Here is a 21,858-nt window from a genome sequence, read left to right as displayed (position 1 = left end):
AGTAATATCAGTCTAACCAGGGTACATAGAATTAAGGATTCCTGTGAAATGAGGAAAGAGAACCATGATTCAGGTTGACATGCTTGTCAGTTTCTTTTGGCCAGTCATGGCATTCTCAGTGAGTATGTCCTGATTTCTTTTACAATCCGGAGATATGATCATGAACTATTTTCACAGCTTCATTTGACCTTTTGAAAACCAATCCTAAGGTCTTATATTATTTTAGAGTAAATGAACTATTAGACCAAGAAATGGATACTGTGGGATCAATTGCATACAATATAATTCAATCAAAACACTCTTCAGTTTAAAAGATACATCATGGAACTCAGTCTTCTATGTGTGAATCAGTCTCTCTATCTGAATTCACCCATCAGTCAGCGCAAATGACTTGGGCTTTTGATTCGACTTGTTTTACTCTGTACAGTGAAACCTGTGACCTCAGGAATCTCCATGTGCATGGAACCACAGAAAGTGCATTTCCATTCCAGCATTTTTGACATCTTGAACAGAAAAGGTGTCTTTTCCCAATTCTGCCCAAAGGCATTACCGCTATCTCTAGCCTTGTTGGAGAAGGGGGATGAAGGTGGATAAGAATAACCACCAACATTCCATGACTCAAGGCCTGTCAAGCCCTGCCGATCCCTCTTCAGAGCCACAGGAGAGAACTCAGCAGCTGAAGGGTCTGCCCACGGCACTCCAGGGATCACAGTATCCTAAGTGGAGCTATAGTCATCCTTAGTGCATAGGTGACTTGCAACCAAAATATTTTAACCTAGTAGATTAAAAACTCCCTTAATAAAAACAGTGCTGGTTGTAAAGAATATTTTCAAGATCAGTCAGAAAATGTCAGTGAGCTCATGACTCAAAAAGATGAACACTGCTTGGGCATAGAGTCCAGTCGGACTTGGCTGCAACATACATCTCAGTAAGTCTCTCTGAATAGTGGGAGCACACAGCCAGGCATAGCTAGCACCTCCTACTTTGGCCTCTCAGTGCATACATCAACGAGTGTGCACCGGCAGTGTTCCTAGGCATTAACCAGCCTCATTGCTCTGTAGTGAACAGCAAGTGAAGGGAATCAGCTGTCCTGGTCAGTGTCCGGAAGCCCTGAGTTGGGCTGGGATATGAGCCCTTTATAAAGATACCAAGAGTCCCCTGCTAGAGGCTGGCAGGGGAGGAATCAGCCAGGTCAGGCATCTGAAGAGCCCTGCATGACTCCATTAGCTCACCCTGCACATCATAACATGCATCATCAGATGCCTCCTGTTTCTGAAAAGCCAAGCCCAGGACTTGCCCTTGAAGTCACATGGGGAATCATTAGACCCTCCATCTTCCTCTGCATCTCAGATTAGCAGTCACAACAGTAGGGGGACGGGGGCTGCAAGCCCAGGGGAGCACACCTTGCCTCCCAGAACACTCGGTCTTAGTCCCAGCTCTGCGGCTGCAGAGGTTCCTCCCCACATCCAGGTTTTCCACCTGGGACTCAAGGAGGCTTGAACTAGCTTCGCATTTACCCAAACTCACACGCAATTCCCAGAGCCGGCGCAGAAAACTTCAGGAGTGCTCCATGAAAGGCTTTCTTGAGCAGGTGGCTTATTCTCTTCCAGAACTTTCAGCTAACCTGAGTGACTTCAAAGGCCTTTACTAGCTCGCTCTTGCTAACTGCAAAGAGCCTGACCCACAGCCGGCATGCTCGCTCCTGCTGCCTTCAGCTTTACATGCTGTGGTCCTGTCAGAAAGCCCGCCCAGCACTAGGGGCAATTTCCATGCTTTGCCTCTCTCTGAACTCCAGGAGATTCAAGTTGGTGTTGGTGGACAGAATGTTCAGTTCCTGGGCTGTGTCAAGAGCCTTCTGCTCACTGAATTTAGTTACAACGAAAACCACTGTACTGACCTCCTGGGTGCCCTGGTCCTGACTCTGAGACCACTGCCTCTGCCAGTCAGCCTCTGCTCCTGCAAGATCTGGCTCAGCTTGCTCTCAAGTGGAAAGCTGACTTTCCTGCCTTTGTTTTGGCAAGTGGGGTTGGGTGTCCTCCAAATTCCACAGTGCTTTAGGGGATCTGATGGACTTTCTTCACAGAAACACAGAAGTCAGCCTCCCCTCCCTGGCAGAGCTTCAGAGTCGAGGCGCACTGCAGCCAGGCCCGCTGCCTGCCTCTGGTCCTTCCTAACACCCACAGAGCTCGGGAATGACAGATTCCCCGCCCTCTCACTCAGCCTCTGAATGGGCCCTCCCATGGACACGGTTTGATGTGAACAGATGTTTTGCTTTAATAGAATTCAGGTACCTAATCATTCCAGCCAAGGGAAAGTGACTAACCATCAGGCACTCTTTCTTACAAACACGAAAACTGCCAGCAGGCTGGACTCTGCAGCACCGCCCTAATGTGGCACCAGAGCTCTGCAGACTGGCCCTCAGCTCCCTGGATGCGGATGCGGCTCTGTGGCTGATCTTGCCTTTGACAACTTTCTAGGGAGAGTAGGTGTGAAAAATAATCAGCATTGTTTTTGAGCCCTTTCATAAGACGAGCAGGATGAAACCTTCCAGAACCATGACTATCGCAGTGCAGCTTGTGGACGAGACCATAAAAAAATGGAAGCCTCTCATATTAAAAATGTAAATAGTTTAAACACCGATGAAAAATAAGTGCATTTGATAACAGAGCATTGATAAAACATCTTTATCACCAGCTTGCTTTACCGTCCCGAAGCTCAGTCCTTGGAATGTGAGTCCTGCCTCATTATTTGCAAAGCAATCAAAGCATTTCTGATTGTGTTTGGCTTCTGTCTGTGCCTGCTGGATTCCAGCAGACTCATTTGCACTGCCTGAAAAAGTGCCCAGCTTGTCAGATGACCTTCCATGACATCCTTTTAGCCGTGGTTAGAACAGCTCCGTAGCCAAGCACATTAATGAATGCATCAAGTTTCCTAGAAGGAATGGGCTTTAAGGTGTTCTCTCCCTGTCATGGGTGGAAGGGAGGCAACACTGCATGTTCCAGTGGGTTGTATTCTCCCTCCCTTAATTTTCTTTTCCTTTCTCCTTTCATATTTGACTGTTTTTTTGTCCATGCCACATGCTCCCCCCAACACACACACACACACACACACACACACACACACACACACACACACACACACACACACACACCAGTTCTGTCTTTGAGCCTTTATAGGCACTCTGAGAAACACTCTTCACCTTTTCCAAGTGTAACTTTTTCTAGCAGCTTCTGTGAGCTGCCTTATCAAATACAGGGTCACGGCTCCAACTGCTCCTCCTCCCTCCTCCCCACCTGACCCATCACTCATAAGCGCTAACCAAGGTGAGTTCTGCTGCCCAAGCCGGGTGTGCTGGCCTTGCTTCTGAGAGTTCGCAGCCATGTCAGCTTCATGTAGGTCTTCCCTTCTTAAGACCCTTCTAGTTGCTTGGCCTTCTCTGCAGGAGGCTTTAGATGAGGCTCCTTGAAATCTCTTTCTCTGGTATTTCACCCTTTGCCATTTCCCCCATTGTGTTCATATCCTGACAAAGAACCATGTTATGGGTTTTATACTACTAACTTCATCTGCCATTGGCTTCTGGCTCTCAAAGTCTGCAGGGAGGTGCCCCTCTTCATCGTTCCATCACCCCTCCTTCCAGATTCATGCTTAGTTCTTGTCAGCTATTCATCCAGTGTTGTACACCACTGAAATCGCCAGCTTATTCTGGTAAATCAGTCAGTTTAACCCTGTCATGAAGGAGTCATTTAGTGTCTGGTCAAATCTTTGGACAGGGTAAATGCTGAACAGCCTTCGTTTCTATTCTACATGATAGGGTCAGTGTCAACAGTTTGCCCATTGAGAAACTTGCCCTTTGACTAGGAGTTGCACATCTTTCATCTTTCTCCATCGGTTCCCACAAGGTACTTTGCTTATTCAGTATTTTCATCATTAATTGTCCTCTACCTTGGTTGAGGAACGGAACGGCAGGAACGGAACAGGAACGGCAGGACATTAGAGACTGCATTAGGATTGGCCCACTGGTGGCTCCTGCCTTGCTTGCAATAGCCAAGCAGTCATTTTGCCTCTGGGTGGGGCTCTAGTATTAAAATGGTTCATGTGGAATAGGCTCAATCACTCCCTCCCCCTCCCCCATACATACATTCACACAGATCCTGTTGCTTCATAGGTGATGTCTTTGGGATCTTCGATGAGGACATTATTAAAATTGATTTGTCACATTCTTGGATGGCAAATCTTTCATAGGAAACATTTCTAAATCATGATAGTTTTCTGACATCCCATCAAAATTGTGGGCTCTTTGTTTTTTGTTTTGTTTTGGGGGCACCCCCAGTGATTCTCAGGTGGTACTCTGGCTCTGTACTTAGAAATCACTCTTGATTGTACTTAGGGGAGGGATCAAGCCCGTGTTGGCCACATGCAAAGCAAGCATGCTACGCACTGTACTCTCTCCAGCCCAGACTTTTATGTTTTTGTTTTCAACATATGCTTTTTGCATGGCCTTTAAAAATTGTTTTATTTGGTAGTTTTGCATATATTCTGATCAGAAAATCAGAATCGATTCTGGTGAACAAAGGGAGTGGAATCTCAGATGCTACCGGAGGAAGGAATGCTTTCACTAGAAAAGGAAATAACACAGAAAGAGTACTGGGCGTAATTTTAACAAAGAGTGATAAATATTAAAGAGCCTTATATGTTTCACACATAATTCTGTTATAAATTATGATCTTTAATATGGTTCACAGAGCATGCAGAAAACATGTGTTGCATAAAAACCATGTTATTCATTATAACTTAGCTCTGTGATTGAGTAGCTATAACCATGGTTACTTCTGATACCATGCACAGAACAGAAACAGCTTTTTCATTTCCGTGTTTGGCGTTGCATATCACTTATCTCACCTACACAAAGTATTACCTGGAAATCAGCTCTGATATGAGCACTTCATTTACTTTCCATAAAGTACTAAGGTTGCCATAATGTCTGCAGAAGTCAGTAAAATAACACTACTTTTGTATCATTACCCAATGTGGCCTTATTTTCTACATTTTTGATTTATGGATTCCACGTGGTAGTCCTGGGGATTGAACATGGGACTCCCATGTGAAAAACTTGTCCTCTGGCCTTTCGAGTTATCTACCCTACCCTGTGGCTTTAATCGCCAAAGGATTCTCTTGGCTCCCCTGCATCTTTCTTTGGGAGTTCTAAACCTATCATACTCCTATAGGGAACAAAATGAGGTTCTCCATATTCAGAGTATAGTTACCTTCTCAGTTGTAATGAGTTCCTGTCTGACGAGGGGGTGGGGGGTGGGATATATACCTTGTTATGTGGCATTTTGTTTTGTTGTAATATAGCCACATGCATTTCCATTGTGGGTCCTGTTAATGCATTCTAGACAATACTTCTTTGAGTGCTTTTGAAACAGTGATCTCATCTGAATTTGATTAAAATCCATTTTGCTCACAGCTGCCTATTTTACGGACTTGTGGTTGGCAGGATGAATTTATTTAGTCTTTGTTGAAAAATACTTCAAAACACTTTGTCTCCCTTTTCTCATTACTTAAAAAAATATATATGTATATATATACATATATATATATATATATATATCTCCTTTGCAGGAGAATACTTATGTCTCCTAGCAATTATCATAACTTTTCTGCATATTCTTTTCCCAAGATAATTTAAGGCTTTTTATAATAAATAGATTAAAGCACTTTTATATTAATGCTTCCTTTGATGGTCAAACAGACTTACTGGATAGACCAATTTCTGGTGATGTTATTTTGTTAATCTACTTATACAGCCTTCAGTATTTATCTTAGACAATTCTGCTTCATTCCTTAAAATACTTTGTGTTTGTGATTGATGTTCTATAAAACAGCTATTGCTAAATAACAAACAATGCTTAAAATTTCAAACACACACACACACAAACACACATGCGCGCGCTTTTACATCTTAGCCATTTGCAAGTAGGTAGAGGTGGTTCTGCCCTTAGCTTTAGATCATCTGCAGCTCCAGTCGGGTCTGTCTCATTTGGGGATCTGTGCTAAGGGGGCAGACAGTCATGATAAAAGAAGCATTAAAGGGGAACTGTACATCATATCTAATGATATCCCATTGGTTTACACAAATCACTTGGTAAAAGGACAAAGTCAAGGAGCAAAAAAACCAGGGCAAACTATGGCCTATTTCTACTACAGTTCCTAGTACTGGTAGTACTCCTAGAGAGAGAACAAGTGGGCCAATAGTTCAACCCACCACAAATATTTTATGTCAAGGTATACAGTGATATTAAAGATAAAATTTAAATAAAAACTCTAGGGCTTCTTCTTATGGAGGTATTAAGGCACTAGGAAGAACATATGTTCTATGACCTTTAAAGTTACTTAGTAGAATTTGTTCTGTAATTAATTTTTTGCTTGACATCTCCTTGAATGAATTGATAATTTCTTCCACCAAAAGAGCACATTCACTGGGAACTGTTCTCTACATTAGTGAATATCTAGAATCTTCCTTGTGTTCTCCACGTGCTGGAGCGATAGCACAGTGAGTAGAGCCTTTGCCTTGCATATGGCTGACCCTAGTTTGATCCCCAGCATCCCATATGGTCCCCTAAGCACCGCCAAGAGTAACCCCTGTGCATCACCAGGTGTGACCCAAAAAATAAAAAAAAAAAAAGGATCACTTGATTAAGAATTATAACTCAAGCTCAAACCATACTATAGAACACATATTCTTTCCAAATGCCAGATATGCCTACTGATTATAGTTGTTACTAACATTGAGAAAATTTTAAATGACTTTTATTCCCCCAGGAATGACTATATTAGGAATGATTATTTGGAAGAATTGTTAACTCTTCTTTTTTTTTTCTTGTAAACATTTACTTGAAATTTCTAGAAATTAAAGATTATTTATCGCTATGAATTTTATTTTGTTTGTTAAGAATTCCTTTAGAGGGTCTTTGAAATTTTGTTGTTTCTTTGAGCAGACATATCTCCTTTTGCTTTCTGCATTTTTAGCTCCTGTAGAAAAAAAGTTCCAATATAGTCATAGTGTGGATGTGGGCAGATAAATTTATATACTGGGTCTTGCTCTAGCTGGAAGTCTAGACCGTATTCTCTGTAGAAACCTGATAAAGATAATTCCCCCACTCCAATTTCTCCTGGAATTCAAGTTCAAATTGAACTAAAACTAGATCTCAGAAAAACAAAGTTAACTGCAATGAGTTATCTGGAGACAAAGGTCACTAAAGGAATTGGTCTTTCGTGATCTACAAAATGATGGTGACCTTTTCGGTAGTTTCAGTTAGAAACATTCATCAAATATTCAGTATTCCCATATCTTGAAATCATGTGGATCAACTCAGATAGGTTTGGAGAAATAATTGTTTCCAGTTAGAATCATAGTTTGGAATTATTAGATAAACCTTACAGATTTACCCTTAGGGCACTAACATATTGCTTTTATAATAATCTACACCATTATATAAACAAAATAATACATTTCACAAACTTTATGCTTCATATAATTTTCCTTATTCTAAGTATCTTTTATTTCTCTGAAGATAAGTATTTAAATTAAAGAAATACTCCTTTATTTGAAAACCCTTATTTCTGCTTCTCATATGAGTATTTTAAACTTTAAAATGAAATATAGTTAGCATTGTTTTTTTATCTAAAACTTTGGATCTTACCTTCTCAGGGAGAATTATGATATACCCATGGCAGACATAGTCATATGTAATAGTAAAACCTAGTTCAGTTGTATGTATTAAGTTTTAAAGATAGTGTGGTATCGGCTCAAGATGCAGAGGCAGGTTTTACCTTCTGGAAATGAAGGTAAACCTGACTTGACATTTTACTATATTCATAGTCTGTACCTGTTCACACAGTTTTGTTTTGAATTTTTCCTTTCTTTTCCTGTCCTGTCCTGCCCTGTCCTTCCTTTCTGTTTAAAGTGAGATATACAGTTACAAAGCTGTTTACTATCAGGTTTCAGCCACATAATGTTCCAACATCCATCCCTCCATCTGTGTTCATTTCCCACCTCCAATGTCCCCAGCTTCCCTCCCACCACCCATTCCCCCAGCCTATCTCTATGGCAAGCACTTTCCTTCTCTCTTTCTCCACTATCTCTCTCCCTCTTTCCCTCTCTCTCTCCCTCTTTCCCTCTCTCTCTCCCTCCGTCTCTCTCTGTCTCTCTGTCTGTCTCTGTCTGTCTGTCTGTCTGTCTGTCTGTCTGTCTGTCTGTCTGTCTGTCTCTCTCTCTCTCTCTCTCTCTCTCTCTCTCTCTCTCTCTTTCTCCCCCCTCCCCCTTCTCCTTTTTGGCAATAGGGTTTGCTGTGTAGATACTGAGAGATTATCATGTGTGTTCGTTTACCTACTTTTGGCACACAGTTCTATCCAGAGTGAGCATTTCCAACTATCTTTGTCATAGTGGTCCCTTTTTTATCCCAACTGCCTTCTCTGCAGGCACTTGAAGCAGGCTTCCAAATGTGGAGCAGTCCTCCTGGCCCCTGTGTCTACTCTTCTTGGGTATTAGGCTCATCGTATGTTGTTGTTGTTTTTATATCACACAAATACGAGCACTCATTCTATGTCTGTCCCTGTCCTTCTGACTCTTTTCACTCAGCATGATACTCTCCGTGTCCATTCATTCATCAGCAAATTTCATGACATCATTTTTACAAACAACTGTGTGTATTCCACTGTGTAGATGTACCATAGTTTTTTTAACCACTTGTCTGTTCTCAGGCACTTGGGTTGTTTCCAGATTCTTGGTATTGTGAATAGTGCCGCAGTGAACATAGAAGTACAGATGGCATTTCTGCTGTGTGTTTTTGGCCCCAGATGGTATTTCTATATTGTAAGGAAGCTCAATATGTAGTTTTCTGAGGAATACCTATATTATTTTCTCCGAAACGTCAAACCAGTCAACATTCCCAACAATGAAGGAGAGTCCTTTTCTCCCCACTGGTTGCTCTTACTCTTTTTTATATAAGCCGATCTCTGTGGTATAAGGTGATATCTCATTGTTGTTTTGATTTGCATCTCCCTGATGATTAATGATGTAGAGCATTTTTTCATATGTCTTTTGGACATTGTATTTCTTCTTTGAGGGAGTTTCTGTTCATTTCTTCTTCCCATCTTTTGAAGCTAAGGGTATCTTCAAAGAAGAAATGCCACTGATCAAGCAAGTGGAAGCAAATGTAAACAAATAGGACTACATTAAACTAAGAAACTCTGTACCTCAGAAGAAACAGTGACTATTAATCAAAGACAGCCCAGAGATTGGGAAAAGTTATTTACTCGATACCCATCTGATAAAGAGCTAATACCCAAGATATACAAGGCACTGGTAGAACTTTACAAGAAAAAAAAAATCCAAGTCCCCTATTTCTTAAAACATGATTTATATTTGAGAGTGTACCTTTACCATGTTTGCTTCAGACCCCATTTTCAAGCTTACTAGTATAGAGCAATCTCTAGGGATATAGTAGGTGAATGATCTAATGAGTTCTAATTAGAATTATCACCATGGTGAATGTGATTATAAAAAGGAGAACCTAGAAACATTCTAGAAACAGATTTTGTGATTCAAATAGAGAAAAGAGAGTTGCGTTTATTTTTCCCCCAGAAATAAAGACCTGTTTTGTTGATAGTTGAAATATAAAACTTGTGTATTTGGCTTTAGGTTATGAGAAGGCAGTCCTTAGGTCTGACCTTGTCATAGTCAGAATGGACACTGAATTGAGCCATCTGGTACATAATTAGAGTGTTTAGGGGTGTATGTTGATGACTCCCTGTAGAATTGGTCAATTCCATGCCCTCTATTATGCTGACAGTGATCTGAGTGGATATTAATTCTACTTTCTGTTAATTCTCTTACTTTTCCCCTTTTGAAGGAGATACCTTAAGTAGGAAGAGAAGATTGTACTCTTTATATTACAAATGTAGCCTGTGTTGTGTGTGGGTTTTTTTGCTTGTTTGTTTGTTTTTAATGGCTGAGAACTTACTATGATATTTCCCTCCAAAATGATAGAGTAGCATATGTGTTTGTCCAGAACATTAGAAATATAATCCAGGTTACTGATTGGATTGTGCTTTTGATTGACTTTTTATTTCCAGTTGAACCACTCTACAGTACATTTAAAGTTCTTTGAAGTATCTTAACACATTTCTCTCTGCCAGTACTGCAAGATTTGCTTCTATATACACAGCCTTTCTCATGCTTCTTACCTCAGACTACAATGTTACACTAAGTCAGAATCTTTTCCACATGTAGAAAAATTGTGATTTATTCCAAAATAAATAATTACATAGAAATGTAAGAACATTGGTAAATAATGGTGTGTAATATATAGCACACATTTACTTGTCTAATACGAAACTCAGATATTCAAAATATATCTACCGTCAAATAAAAGAAAATTAATTTGAGAGACATTTAGTTTTCTTTCCTTCCCATCATAAACATAGTTTAGAAGAATGTCAGTCTTTTAGAGTGTATCTGAGAATTTTACATTTCTTATGATATTGACTTCAAAAAGCAATTTTTGAAAATTACATAGCAGCAATGATTTGATGGAAACACACACTCTTGATTTTTCTCTGTTCATCTATTTATATTTTTGTTCAAGTGTCTGCAGATCCCTGTCTTAGTTATTCATTTCTCTACCTACACTCAGTCTTCAGTTATTATGAAATCAGTGAGATTGAAGTGAGCTGTGCCCATAGATTATACTGAGGGACTTTAACACAATTTCTGATGCTAACTGGGGAAGTGCCTCTTGCATCCCATATAGAATAATTTATTTTTCTCTCTCCTCTCTTTTTATCTTTTTCTTTCTATCCTCCCTCCTTCCTAGCCTTCCTCCCTCCCACCCCCTCCCTTCTTCCTGCTTCGTTCCTTATTTCTTTCCTTCTTTCCATTTTTCCTTCCTTTGAAGTACCGTAATTCACATTACTGTTAATAATAGGGAAGATTTCATGCATACAGTATGTCAACATCAGGTTCCATACCCAGCCACCCCCTGCTTTTGGAAAATCAAGTTGCTGTAAACCATTTTTTTTGTTTGGGGCATATTTTGTTTTGTTTTGTTTTGTTTGGGGCTATCTCTGGCAATGCTCAAGGGTTACTCCTGGCTCTGCACTCAGGAATTACTACTAGTGATGCTTGAAAACCATATGGAATGCCTGGGATCAAACCTGGTTCAGCTGCATGCAGGGCAATTGCCCTATGGCTGTGCCATTGCACCGGCTCTTATAGACCAGTTATCAGGTGTGGAACCATTTCTTGGGCACACATACAGGTGCTGTACTAAATTTAGGTATAAATACTCTAAGATCCAGTTCCATCTAGCTAACTGGCCCCTACTTAATTCATATGCCTAGTTAAAACATCAAAGCAGATACATTTTTTAGAGAGTTTATGAACCAGAGATTTAATTAACTTTTTTTTCATTAGAGATTGATTTCACCTGCTTAGAAATAGAAAATTTTCCAAATATTAAATACCCATGAAATGATCAAACTATCAGTTAAAATCTTAAGCAATATGAAAGCTACCTTTTAAAGAAATACCTATAAGGTAACATTTTCTGCCTTTACAGTAGAATCCCCTTAGACTGGGGGAAAAAAACTCTGTCAGAATGCAATAATATTAGAAATTACTGGGAGTTTATTATGTAAGTTACTTTGCTTTTCCAGGACCTGGCCCTATAGCCAGGAGTTGGTCCTTAATGAAAGATACCAGTGTATCCCTTGCCTGTATATGCTCCTTGTACCTTTAGGAATAGTCGTTCAGAAAGATCAAGATCTACCTCTGTTGCTTAGCTGGCAGAATATATACCAAGGGCAGCTTTCGCTGCAGTTCTTCCTCAGTAAAGCTTGAGTCATTTAGGCAGCGCACATCGCATATATATATATTCTCATATATATATATATATATTCTCGCATATATATATTCTCATATATATATATATTCTTGCTCTGTGTGTGCCATGACACATCTTTCTAAAGCTGATGTATTGATTAGGTTACTTGTCAAAGTCAGCCTGGAACTAGAGGTAACACAGGCAGACTCCTGCCATGTTCATAGTTGAATCTTGCAGTCCACTTGAGCTATTTTTTTTTCCTTTTGGGCCACACCCAGTGATGTTCAGGGTTACTTCTGGCTCTGAACTCAGGAATTATCCCTGGCAGTGCTTGGGAGACCATATAGAATGCCGGGGATTGAACCCAGATTGGCCGCGTGTAAGGCAAACGCCCTACCCACTGTACTATCGCTCCGGCCCCCACTTGAGCTATTTTCACATGCCCATTGCCACAGACACAGCGATGCTGAGCTACTGAGTAACTTATTCAAAGCCCAGTTCCTAAAGCTTGGGTTTGGATTCTGAATCTTCTCATTTTCTTTTTCTAGTCTGAAGTGCACACTGCTTGAGGTCCCAAGTTTGTTGTCAGTGATTTCTTCCCAGAAGCAAGTCATTTCAGAACAGTTTCAAGGGTGTTAAGGCTTGTTGATGTATCGTCATCACTTCTTTACAAGAATCCTTTCGTACACAATGATCCCAACAGTCTCCGCAAACAACACCTGCCATTTACCTTTCAGAGCTGCTGCCTTGCAAACATGTGGGTTTTGCCACCCATGTGCCTAAAGTGATAGGAATCCAGTAGGAAGAAGCGAAAGCATGGGAATAAAAGTTCTTTAACAAGGTCTTTTGACACTTTAAGAGGTTTTTCAGTATTTCTGTAGCAGGTAGGTTGAAGGAAGATTTAACTGCTTTTTCTCTCTTCCTCCTTTTATTCACCCATGCCTTTGAATTCAAAGCTTCTCACTGGAGAAAATCTTATCAGCTTTGGAGCTGGCCATGTATCGTCTACTCAGCAGAGTAGGGAGAATCCAGATTCCGTCTCTGATAAAGTAATGACTCTTGCCTTCTCAATTAGTATTATCTGAGACTAGCTGTTGATGGAAATCCCGCCAGCAGCATGCCCTCTGCTGAGGTGTTTTTTCCAGCTCTGGAGCTGGCCTTCTCCCTCCAACTCCGCTTCCAGCATACTGCAGCAAGCTGATTTTCTAGGCAGTCATGTCAGAGATGAAAAAAAGATTATGTTCCTACTTGAAAAACACAGTGATTAAGCTTGACATAGAGGAATCAGGGCTTTAGCAGAGCCTGGAGTTCGGCTGCTAAACCATGGCATTTGCAGGTCAGACACCCCTTAACACGAAATGCCTTTGACAATAGATAAAGCCACAAAATTAGTTCTCTTCATTTTTACCTTTAAAGAGAAAGACCTGTTCCATGTTTCAGGAAGTGTCTATGTTTAAAGCAAATTAGGGTAAATACTGTCAGTCGATTTAAATACGGACGTTAGAAATACACACATGGAGAAACCCTCTTTCAGAAGACTTTCTCAGATGGTTTCTGACATCGGGGACAGCTAAATAGGTGCACTAGTGAGATTAAAATTAATGGTTCTCATTTTGAGTGACCAGGCATACAGGGAAAAAATATTAAGATGCTCTTAAATTCCTTGATGCCTTCATATCATGCCAAAATGTGTATTCTATCAGTTAGATGAAAGCAGTAATTTGAGACAAATTATATACCTCCCCACAATTACCCAGAAACCTGGGTTTTCAAAGTGCAGCTTGGCTGTACCTTCCATATTACATTTGCCTGAGGATCTGAGGTTCCAGGATCCTACTGGAAAGAAAGGGAACTTGTCATCTGCCTCTTTCCTTTTCATTACATTTTTGTGTTGGGAGGGAAGGGCCACACTGAGAAGTGCTCAGTGCTTGGGGATCTCTCACACTGATGCTCAGGGAACTGTGCAGTGCCAGGAACTGAACTCCCACATTTTCCTCTTACTCAGATAAATGGGTTTCACTGAATAACTTTGGAGTTCTCTTCTTTTCAAAGTCATATGCATACGGATGTATTTATTGGCTCAGTTTACCTTAGATGATAGTACTATTTTAAAGTTTCATAATATCAGTATGGCCTAAATAGACCTTTTATTTTTTTGATAGAGTTTGGTACAGGATGTTGACCCATAGGGGAACCATACATATTAAAGAAATAAAGCATATGTGCCGTTTAGCATAGTTCTTTGTACATAGTAAATATTCAATAAATGCTGCTTATAATTGTGGTTAAAATAATTGCTATTGCCGGGGCTGGAGAGATAGCACAGCGGATAGGGCGTTTGCCTTGCACGCAGCCGACCCGGGTTCAAATCCTAGCATCCCATATGGTCCCCTGAGCACGGCCAGGGGTAATTCCTGAGTGCAGAGCCAGGAGTAACCCCTGTGCATTGCCAGGTGTGACCCAAAAAGCAAAAAAAAAAAAATTGCTATTGCCAAAAAACACTTTTTTATGTTTCCGAAAGCCCCAGATTAGTGCCAATGAAAAGCATTGTTCAGAATTTTTTTCGTGCCTTTTCAATTCTTTCTGACTTTCCACCATCCCAACTATAAATGTTGTAGAGCCAAGTTGATTATTAGTCAATGGAGCCTGAGGAAAATATTTAAGATTTGTTTAATTATAATTTGAAGGACTTCCTGCACTGCACTGGCTTACAAAAATGCCTACAAGTTAAAAATGAAGTAAATTTGAACCAAATCTCCAGGCTTTGGAGCTTAATGTTCAGCAATTTGATAGTGTGTGAAGGAGAAAGAAGCTTGTCAGATGATCAAGACTTTTCAGAAAGAAATCTGGTGAACAGTGATTTTTTTTTAAATCCGAATATGTAATCTGGACCTTGTTTCACTTGTTCTTATAAATTGGAAGGAACTTCAAAGGCACACAACATTTTGAAGTGCTTTTGCCCTAACTGTGGAATGGCATACCTAAAGAAATGGTCTTTTGTTATGAGAGACTTAGCATTTCTTTTCAAAGGAAGCCATCATTTTTCTAAATAAACTCTCCTGGTTTGATGCTCTTTTCTCTACTTGAAACACATTTTCTCCTGCCTGGCCAGGCAGGGTATTTGCGGCAGAGTGATCCTGATTTCTCTTTGTTCTTCTTGTCTGATGTGCCTTTGATAGCGGATGGTTTCTCGCTCTCTGGGAGCAAATCCAGACGACCTGAAGGATCCAATTAAAATTAGTATTCCACGCTACGTTCTCTGCGGGCAAGGGAAAGATGAGCACTTCGAGTTTGAGGTCAAGGTAAGTGTTCCTTCTTTATTCCTCTAGAGGAAGGGAGACAAAATTATGCAGGCTACCTCAGCCCCGCCCCTTTTTTTACAATCAGCTGCAACATGTGAATATCCTGTTCAATAAAATACGGTCATTTTCCTTATTTAAATCAGTATGTGAAATGTTGTCTTCCATGGAGTGATAACCAGAGAATCAGATGTGAAAGTGCCTGTTTCATATCAGCCCACACGGAGAGTGACCAACCATCCCAGCTTGCCAAGATTCTGTCTGTGTTCAGCATGACAGTCCCAGGCACTGGGAAACCCTGTAAAACCAGGAAAACCAAGATACTTGGCCACCCTATCCAGAGGCCTAGGTTCAGTATTCATATATATAATGTAAAGTGTGATATTATTTACATCACATGAAGTATGTAATTTGTACCTGTGCATATAAAGGATGGAGCCTGGTGTCTGGTATGTAAAAGACAATATAATGTAGCTGCCGTCATTGTTACTTTTGCTATTTTCATGCTTGCTATCAGGAAGTTTTCCTATTCTATTTTAGGTATTATTTGATTTATGCAAACTTTCAGGAAGAGAGAGTGCTGTTTTCTTACATCATACTTTCCAAAAAAAAAAAAATGACTTCATCTTCTTTGTAACTTATTTACATTGACTCATAATGCTTCATTAGATATCACTGGATGCCATCCTATCTTCTTTTCAAGGCATTAATAATAAATTATATATGTTCATTTTCAAGGGTTGACAAAGGTGTTGATGCAGTCATATCCACAAGGGGTCACCAGTATTTGGCTTCAGAAAGGTGTTCTTGTTGGTGTTCTTGGTCAGACAAATGTGAGATTCAAATCGTGATGCCACATTCTTTAGATTCTGATTCTACTGCAGTTTTTGTGTGTGTGTTGTTGTTGAGTCAGTCTTTTAACTTTTTTGATCCTCTGCTGCTTTTTGTCAGTGAGGGGAATTGGACAAAATCAGTAGCTTCCAAACTTGGTCTTAGCTGAGGCCTTTATTCAAAGAACAGTGTAGCTAAGAAGAGTAGGGAGCACTCAGCAGGGAGCTGCCGCCCCATGTAGTGGGTGGAAGCAGCCTGAAACCAGCCCTGCCTACCTCCTGCAGACCCCAGGTACCTCAGGTGGTTCCCTCTCCCCAGAAATCCCTCCTATTAGGTATGCATATTCTTCCAATCTTCCTGAAGAAGCAATTTACTTTTCTAATTTACCAGATTTCCTCAATTCTTATTTCTGCAGTACAGATTTTTCCTTTTGAAAAATGTGTGGACATTAATTTATGTTTGTTGTTTCCGTTGAGAGACATAATATTTGTTGTGGTGAACTTTGCTGCCAATTTTTGTGGGTTTTTTTTAATTACAATATCATGTCATGCCTTTGATCCAATGTTTTACTTCATACTAACCCTAATTTGATGCCTGCTTCCAGCTTTTTGAGATTCTGCATGTGTTATCATGTAGCATTGGTCTTTCTCACTGTGAGTTCCCTTACTTTATAATACGCCCTGAAGATCTATCCGTGTTGTGGAATTCCTTTCTTCCTTGCAAGTTTTCAGTAAAAGAAAAGAAGGAAAAAGGTGGGCCCCATCACACTGGACATGCAGGACTCGGAGAGTTTGGTGGCCAAGAGCCGCTTCCCCAGGCCGGACCATGGGCGAATGATGGGCGACGACTGGAGGAACAGGAACCGGGCCCCAGGCTGGCTGGCAGTCAAACAGTTTATTTCTCTCTCTTCCCTTTACGGTGCAGTCATAGTTTGGGCCATAGTCCCAGTCATCAAAGTGCCATCATCCTAGTCTCCTCGCAGACCTCAAAGTCTCCAAAGTCTCAGTTCTCCTACTTGTCATCAACATGTTGTCATCTTTGACCTTCTCGTCCTCATCATCTAGTCCTCACACATCTAGTCTCCAGCATTGTAGGGTGGGGACACAGAGGTGGGGGTGAACATCATCATAACAACAAAGAGAGGTAAAGGCCACTCCTTCAGCAGATTAACTCAAGGACAAAATCTCATCTAAGGAGATTCATCATCATCATCATTATCATCATCATCATCATCATCATCATCATCATCATCCTCTTGATCATTGAATTTCTCGAGCAGTCTTGGTAACGTCTCCATTTGTCCAAGCCCTGAGATTTTAGAAGCCTCTCTCTACTCATCCTTCCAACAATGCTATACTGGCAGCTCTTTCAGGGTCAGGGGAATGAGACCCAAGTTGTTACTGGTTTTGGCATATGAATACACCATGGGGAGCTTGCCAGGCTCTCCCATGAGGGGAGGAAACTCCCAGTAGTTTGCCAGGTTCTCCCAGAGGGAAAAGTAGGCTTTTAAGTCTCTGGATGCTGGCCGTTGACAGGATTATGTGGTGGGTGTGATTATCCCTGGGTGTGACCACCTAGCTACTGAGATATGGGAAATCTGGGCAGAGCAGGCCCAGTCCCAATCCGAGCAGGCTTGGAGGTCTCAGCCCTGGGTCCCACACACCTGGGTTCCTCTGCTGGTTCCTTCATGCATGAGGTTCATCCGAACGTGTGCAGAGGGACCTTGAGCATGGCCGTGGCTAGGCTCCAGTGGTCTTCAGCTGCCAGGAGCTCTGCTCCAGGTGGGGAGGGAAGGGAAGCTGGAGCCCACCCCCTCCGAGGAGGAGGCCCCAGGGAAGACAGCCAGGCACAAGAGACTCTCTGTCAATCTAAGGAGATTACTCAGGATTACTAGGAGACACACCCAAGGGCATGATTCCATCCAGAGTGTATTGCTTTCTCCTTTTCTCAGCTAGTAATCCATTTAAACAGTTCTAGTAAATTTACTTCTTATAATATTTCTAGCAGTGTCATTTTTTATGAGCATAATAAGAGATATATTAAGCTTAAAGTTTGGCCCTTTCTGGGAACATCTCACTACATATTCCAGACCACAGTCCTCAGGCCAGGTTAGTCTTTCCTATCCCCAGAAGAGTCCTCATTCAGTTACTTCTATTTGGGTCATGACAGAGTTTGTTCATGAAGGTGCTTTTAACTTACAGTTAAGTACTATGGTGCTTGGCCTGGCCCATTTTGATGCCAGGGTAGCTCACTGCTTGTCCTGGTTCAATCCAGTCCCGGGGACCCTGCTCTTGGAGTGCTAGGAACTAAGGGCAACTGAGGCTTAAGTCAAGTAAATACGGATGCCCAGGAGTAAATATTATTTTGGAGTCAGTTAATTCCCGTGTTACATGGCATAGCATCAGTTGTCTTCCTGTGTCTATATATAAAGGACATTGCTAAATAAACCACACAAAAGAACATAAAGGAAAGAGAAAAGCAATTTAGGATTATTAGTGCCTGATGGAATTGGGTATGTCTTAGTTGCACTGTTGTGGGAGTGGCCCAATAAACCCAAGCTCCCTGTAGGAGCAGGAAGGACAACCCAGTGTTATCCAATACTTCTTGTGCCTGAATAATATTTCATTAAATATATATCATGTATTGTCATTATCCATTCATCCATTCTACACTTAGGTTGTATCATAGCTATTGTGAATGAGGCGTTAATAACTATGGGAGTACAGGAATCTCTTTGAACTCTTTTTTTTTTTTTCCTCATTTCCCTTGAACATACACCCAGAGTTGCTGGGTCATACATAAAACAGTTATATTTTAGGTCTTTTATATGCTTTTGGGGGATCATAACTGGTGGTGCTCAGGGCTTACTCCTGGCTCTGTGCTCAAGGATTATTCTTCCTAAGGCTAAGGGGACAATATACTGTATCAGCGATCAAACTGAAGAGTATAAAGAATTAAGATGCAAGGCATACACCTTAACTCCTGTATATGGCTCTGGTGCTATCACCTGTATCACCTGTCATCCCATTGCTCATCATTTGCCTGAGCGGGTGCCAGTAATGTCTCCATTCATCCATGTCGTGAGCTAGTGTAGCCCAATGGCGTCTGCTCACTCCAGGAACATGAAGAACATCAAACATCAGGGTCTTGACAAAGAAGTCTGACCATCTCGTAGGTGGGCAGTCACAAATTCTTTTGACATCTGTGAAATCCAGTTGATAACATCTCTAGTTCAGCAGTCATCTCCAAATTGCATTATGTGTCTGGCCCATCTGATTTTTGACACCTTGGAAAATGAGGCAGGCAGCATAACTGATCCTCAATCATCGATGAGGTCAGAACTCTGGATTTCTTCTCTCATTTTAGTGAAACATGATATTCCAAGCATAGCTCTTTCGATTCCTCTTTGGGAGACCCGAATAGCGTTCTTATCCTGTTTTCGTAGGCCCTGGTCTCTGAAGCATATGTTAGTGCAGGAAGAACAGTGGAGTCGAAAAGATGTGCCTGGAGCCAGGGGTGCTTTGTCCTGGTAACAACTTCTTCAATGCTGTTGAAGGCATTCCACACTGCTCTCTTCTTCCTATGCTGTTCTGGTGCCAAGTTATTAGTCATGTTGAGTTCTCGACCCAGGTACACATAACTGCTACATTCGGAGATGATCATTATATTTAAAGCAAATGGAACGTCAGGAACTAATCCGTTTCTCATGAACATTGTCTTCATGAGATTCAGCTGCAGTCCAACCTTTCCACACTCATGGTCGAAGTTGGCTGGCATTTGTGCTCTTGACTAATGTTTGGTGTTATTAGAACAATGTCATTAGCGAAGCGGAGATGGTGTAGTTGCTGACCATATATCTTCACTCCCATTCCTTCCCATTCCAGTTGTCGCATGACGTTCTCAAGGGTAGCACTGAAGAGTTTCAGTGATATGGTGTCACCCTGCCGAACCACTCTCTTTATGTCAATCATCACTTCTTGTAGAATGGTGAAAGCCTGGTGGTGAATCTGTAATACAGCTCATGGAGGATCCTGATGTACTGAGTTTGAATGCCCTGTTTGGCTAGGGTTTCGATAACTGCTTCAGTCTCAACAGAATCAGAGGCCTTCTTTAAATCAATTAATGCTAGACAGAGCAGTATCTTGAACTCTCACAAAATCTCAATGAGCTTGGTTACCATGTGGATATGGTCGATCATGCTGAATCCGTTTCGGAACCCGGCTTGCTCGCGTGGTTGCCCTTTGTCTAGTGTTCTGCCAATCCTATTCAGGATGACTCGAGTGAACAACTTGTAGATGACGGACAACAGGCAGATCAGGCAATAGTTGCCGATGTCGTGGATGTCTCCTTTCTTGTACAACAGAACGATCCTGCTGGTTTTCCATTGGGACAGAATGGTAGCATGTGAAGAGCCAAGCAAGTATACTGACGAGTACTGGCGGCAGATCTTTCAGGTGTTCGGTTCTGACCTTGTCTGGACCGGGTGCTGTACCCGTTTTTACTGATGAAATGGCATGTCGGTTTCGGAAGGAAGAATGCTAGGAACAGCATATTCATCCCACGGAATTTGGTATGTGGGCAGGTGGACGTGGCTATGGAAGAGATCCGAAGTAGAAGTCATGGATAACTTTCTCCATTTCCCTTCTAGAAGATGTGATAGATCCATCAGGATGTTGGAGGGCAGTCATCTTGGTCTTGTAGTTGGTGATGGACAGGCGGGAGTTGCAAATACTTTTTCCCCCTTCTGACTCATCGGCCAACACTTGCTGCTCTTCTCTCTTTGAGGTCTTCCTTTATCACTTCTCTGCACAACATTTCGAGCTCAGATGTTAACTTGTGATTTCCTGAGGCTCCCACCAGACCACATTGGTGAATAAGGTCGTGAGTTTCTAAAGCAGGCATCCTTTTGTGGCTTTTTTACTCTCATTATTTCTCACACAGTCATAGAGGTGCTGAACCAGTCGATGATCGTATTCCTCGTCGATGTTGTCAATGATGCCATCTTCCTATATTGCCACAATAGTGCCAAAGAGCTCCCGGATGATGGTTGTTCTGGGAGTTCTCTTAAACTTTGCAGCCCTTTCTCCCCGCTCCATGTAGTAGAATTTCGTACAAACGAGATGGTGTTCTGATCCCGTACGGAATTTTGGGACAACAGTGACATCAGTCAGGCAAAACCATTGTTCGAATATGATGTTCCACAAATTTTGTTGTGGAACTTTCCACCAGGAGACTCCCATGTCCAACGTTCAGATTCGGCCTTCTGGAACTGCAAGTTACCCTGCATGGTCTTGGTCAACATGATGAACTCAGACAGTCTCTCACCCTGTTCTTTCCATTCTAGACTGAGGGTCCTGATGTGGAGTTCTTCGTGTGACCTTCTCAGTCCTATTTTGGCATTAATATCACCAACAATGACCTTATAGAAGGTGGGGTCTTCTGTATAGAACTTTTCCAGCTCCATGTAGAACTTCTTAATTTCTTCTTCATTGTAATTGGGTGTTGGTGCACCGACAACAAAGATAGAAACTGCCAGCAATGAGCCACATTTATTTAAATGTAAATTTCTGATTTGGGTTGTTAGGCATTCGAACGAATTGATGCTCATGGCCAAGTTCATGTTGAGGAGGACACCAACACCACTGATGCCTCTACTGTCGCATGTTCCGAGTTCTTTTCCAGTGTCAAAAATGGTGTGATGTGATCAATGTCTTCTCATCTCAGTCAGTCCAATGACATCATACTTGATTTTCTGCACTTGCATCATCACGTCCTCGATGGATTCTTCCAATGCTAGTGTACAAGCATTGAAAGTGCAGACAGTCATTTTTGTCCTTCTTCAT

At 41.5% G+C, this 21,858-nt stretch overlaps 1 protein-coding gene across 2 annotated transcripts in view; it reads left to right on the top strand.

Moving 5' to 3' along the window:
* The window catches only part of KIF16B (kinesin family member 16B), a 324,792-nt gene that overhangs the window by 223,329 nt on the left and 79,605 nt on the right, over nt 1–21,858 (top strand). For both annotated transcript variants that reach the window (XM_004610913.3, XM_055133099.1), the window contains one exon: nt 15,065–15,187. In XM_004610913.3, the coding sequence (XP_004610970.2) occupies nt 15,065–15,187 (123 nt within the window). The remainder of the gene's footprint in view (nt 1–15,064; nt 15,188–21,858) is intronic.

This window comes from Sorex araneus, chromosome 3 (assembly GCF_027595985.1).
Source record: "Sorex araneus isolate mSorAra2 chromosome 3, mSorAra2.pri, whole genome shotgun sequence".
NCBI classification, from domain to species: domain Eukaryota; kingdom Metazoa; phylum Chordata; class Mammalia; order Eulipotyphla; family Soricidae; genus Sorex; species Sorex araneus.
This window is presented reverse-complemented; position numbering and strand designations above follow the sequence as displayed.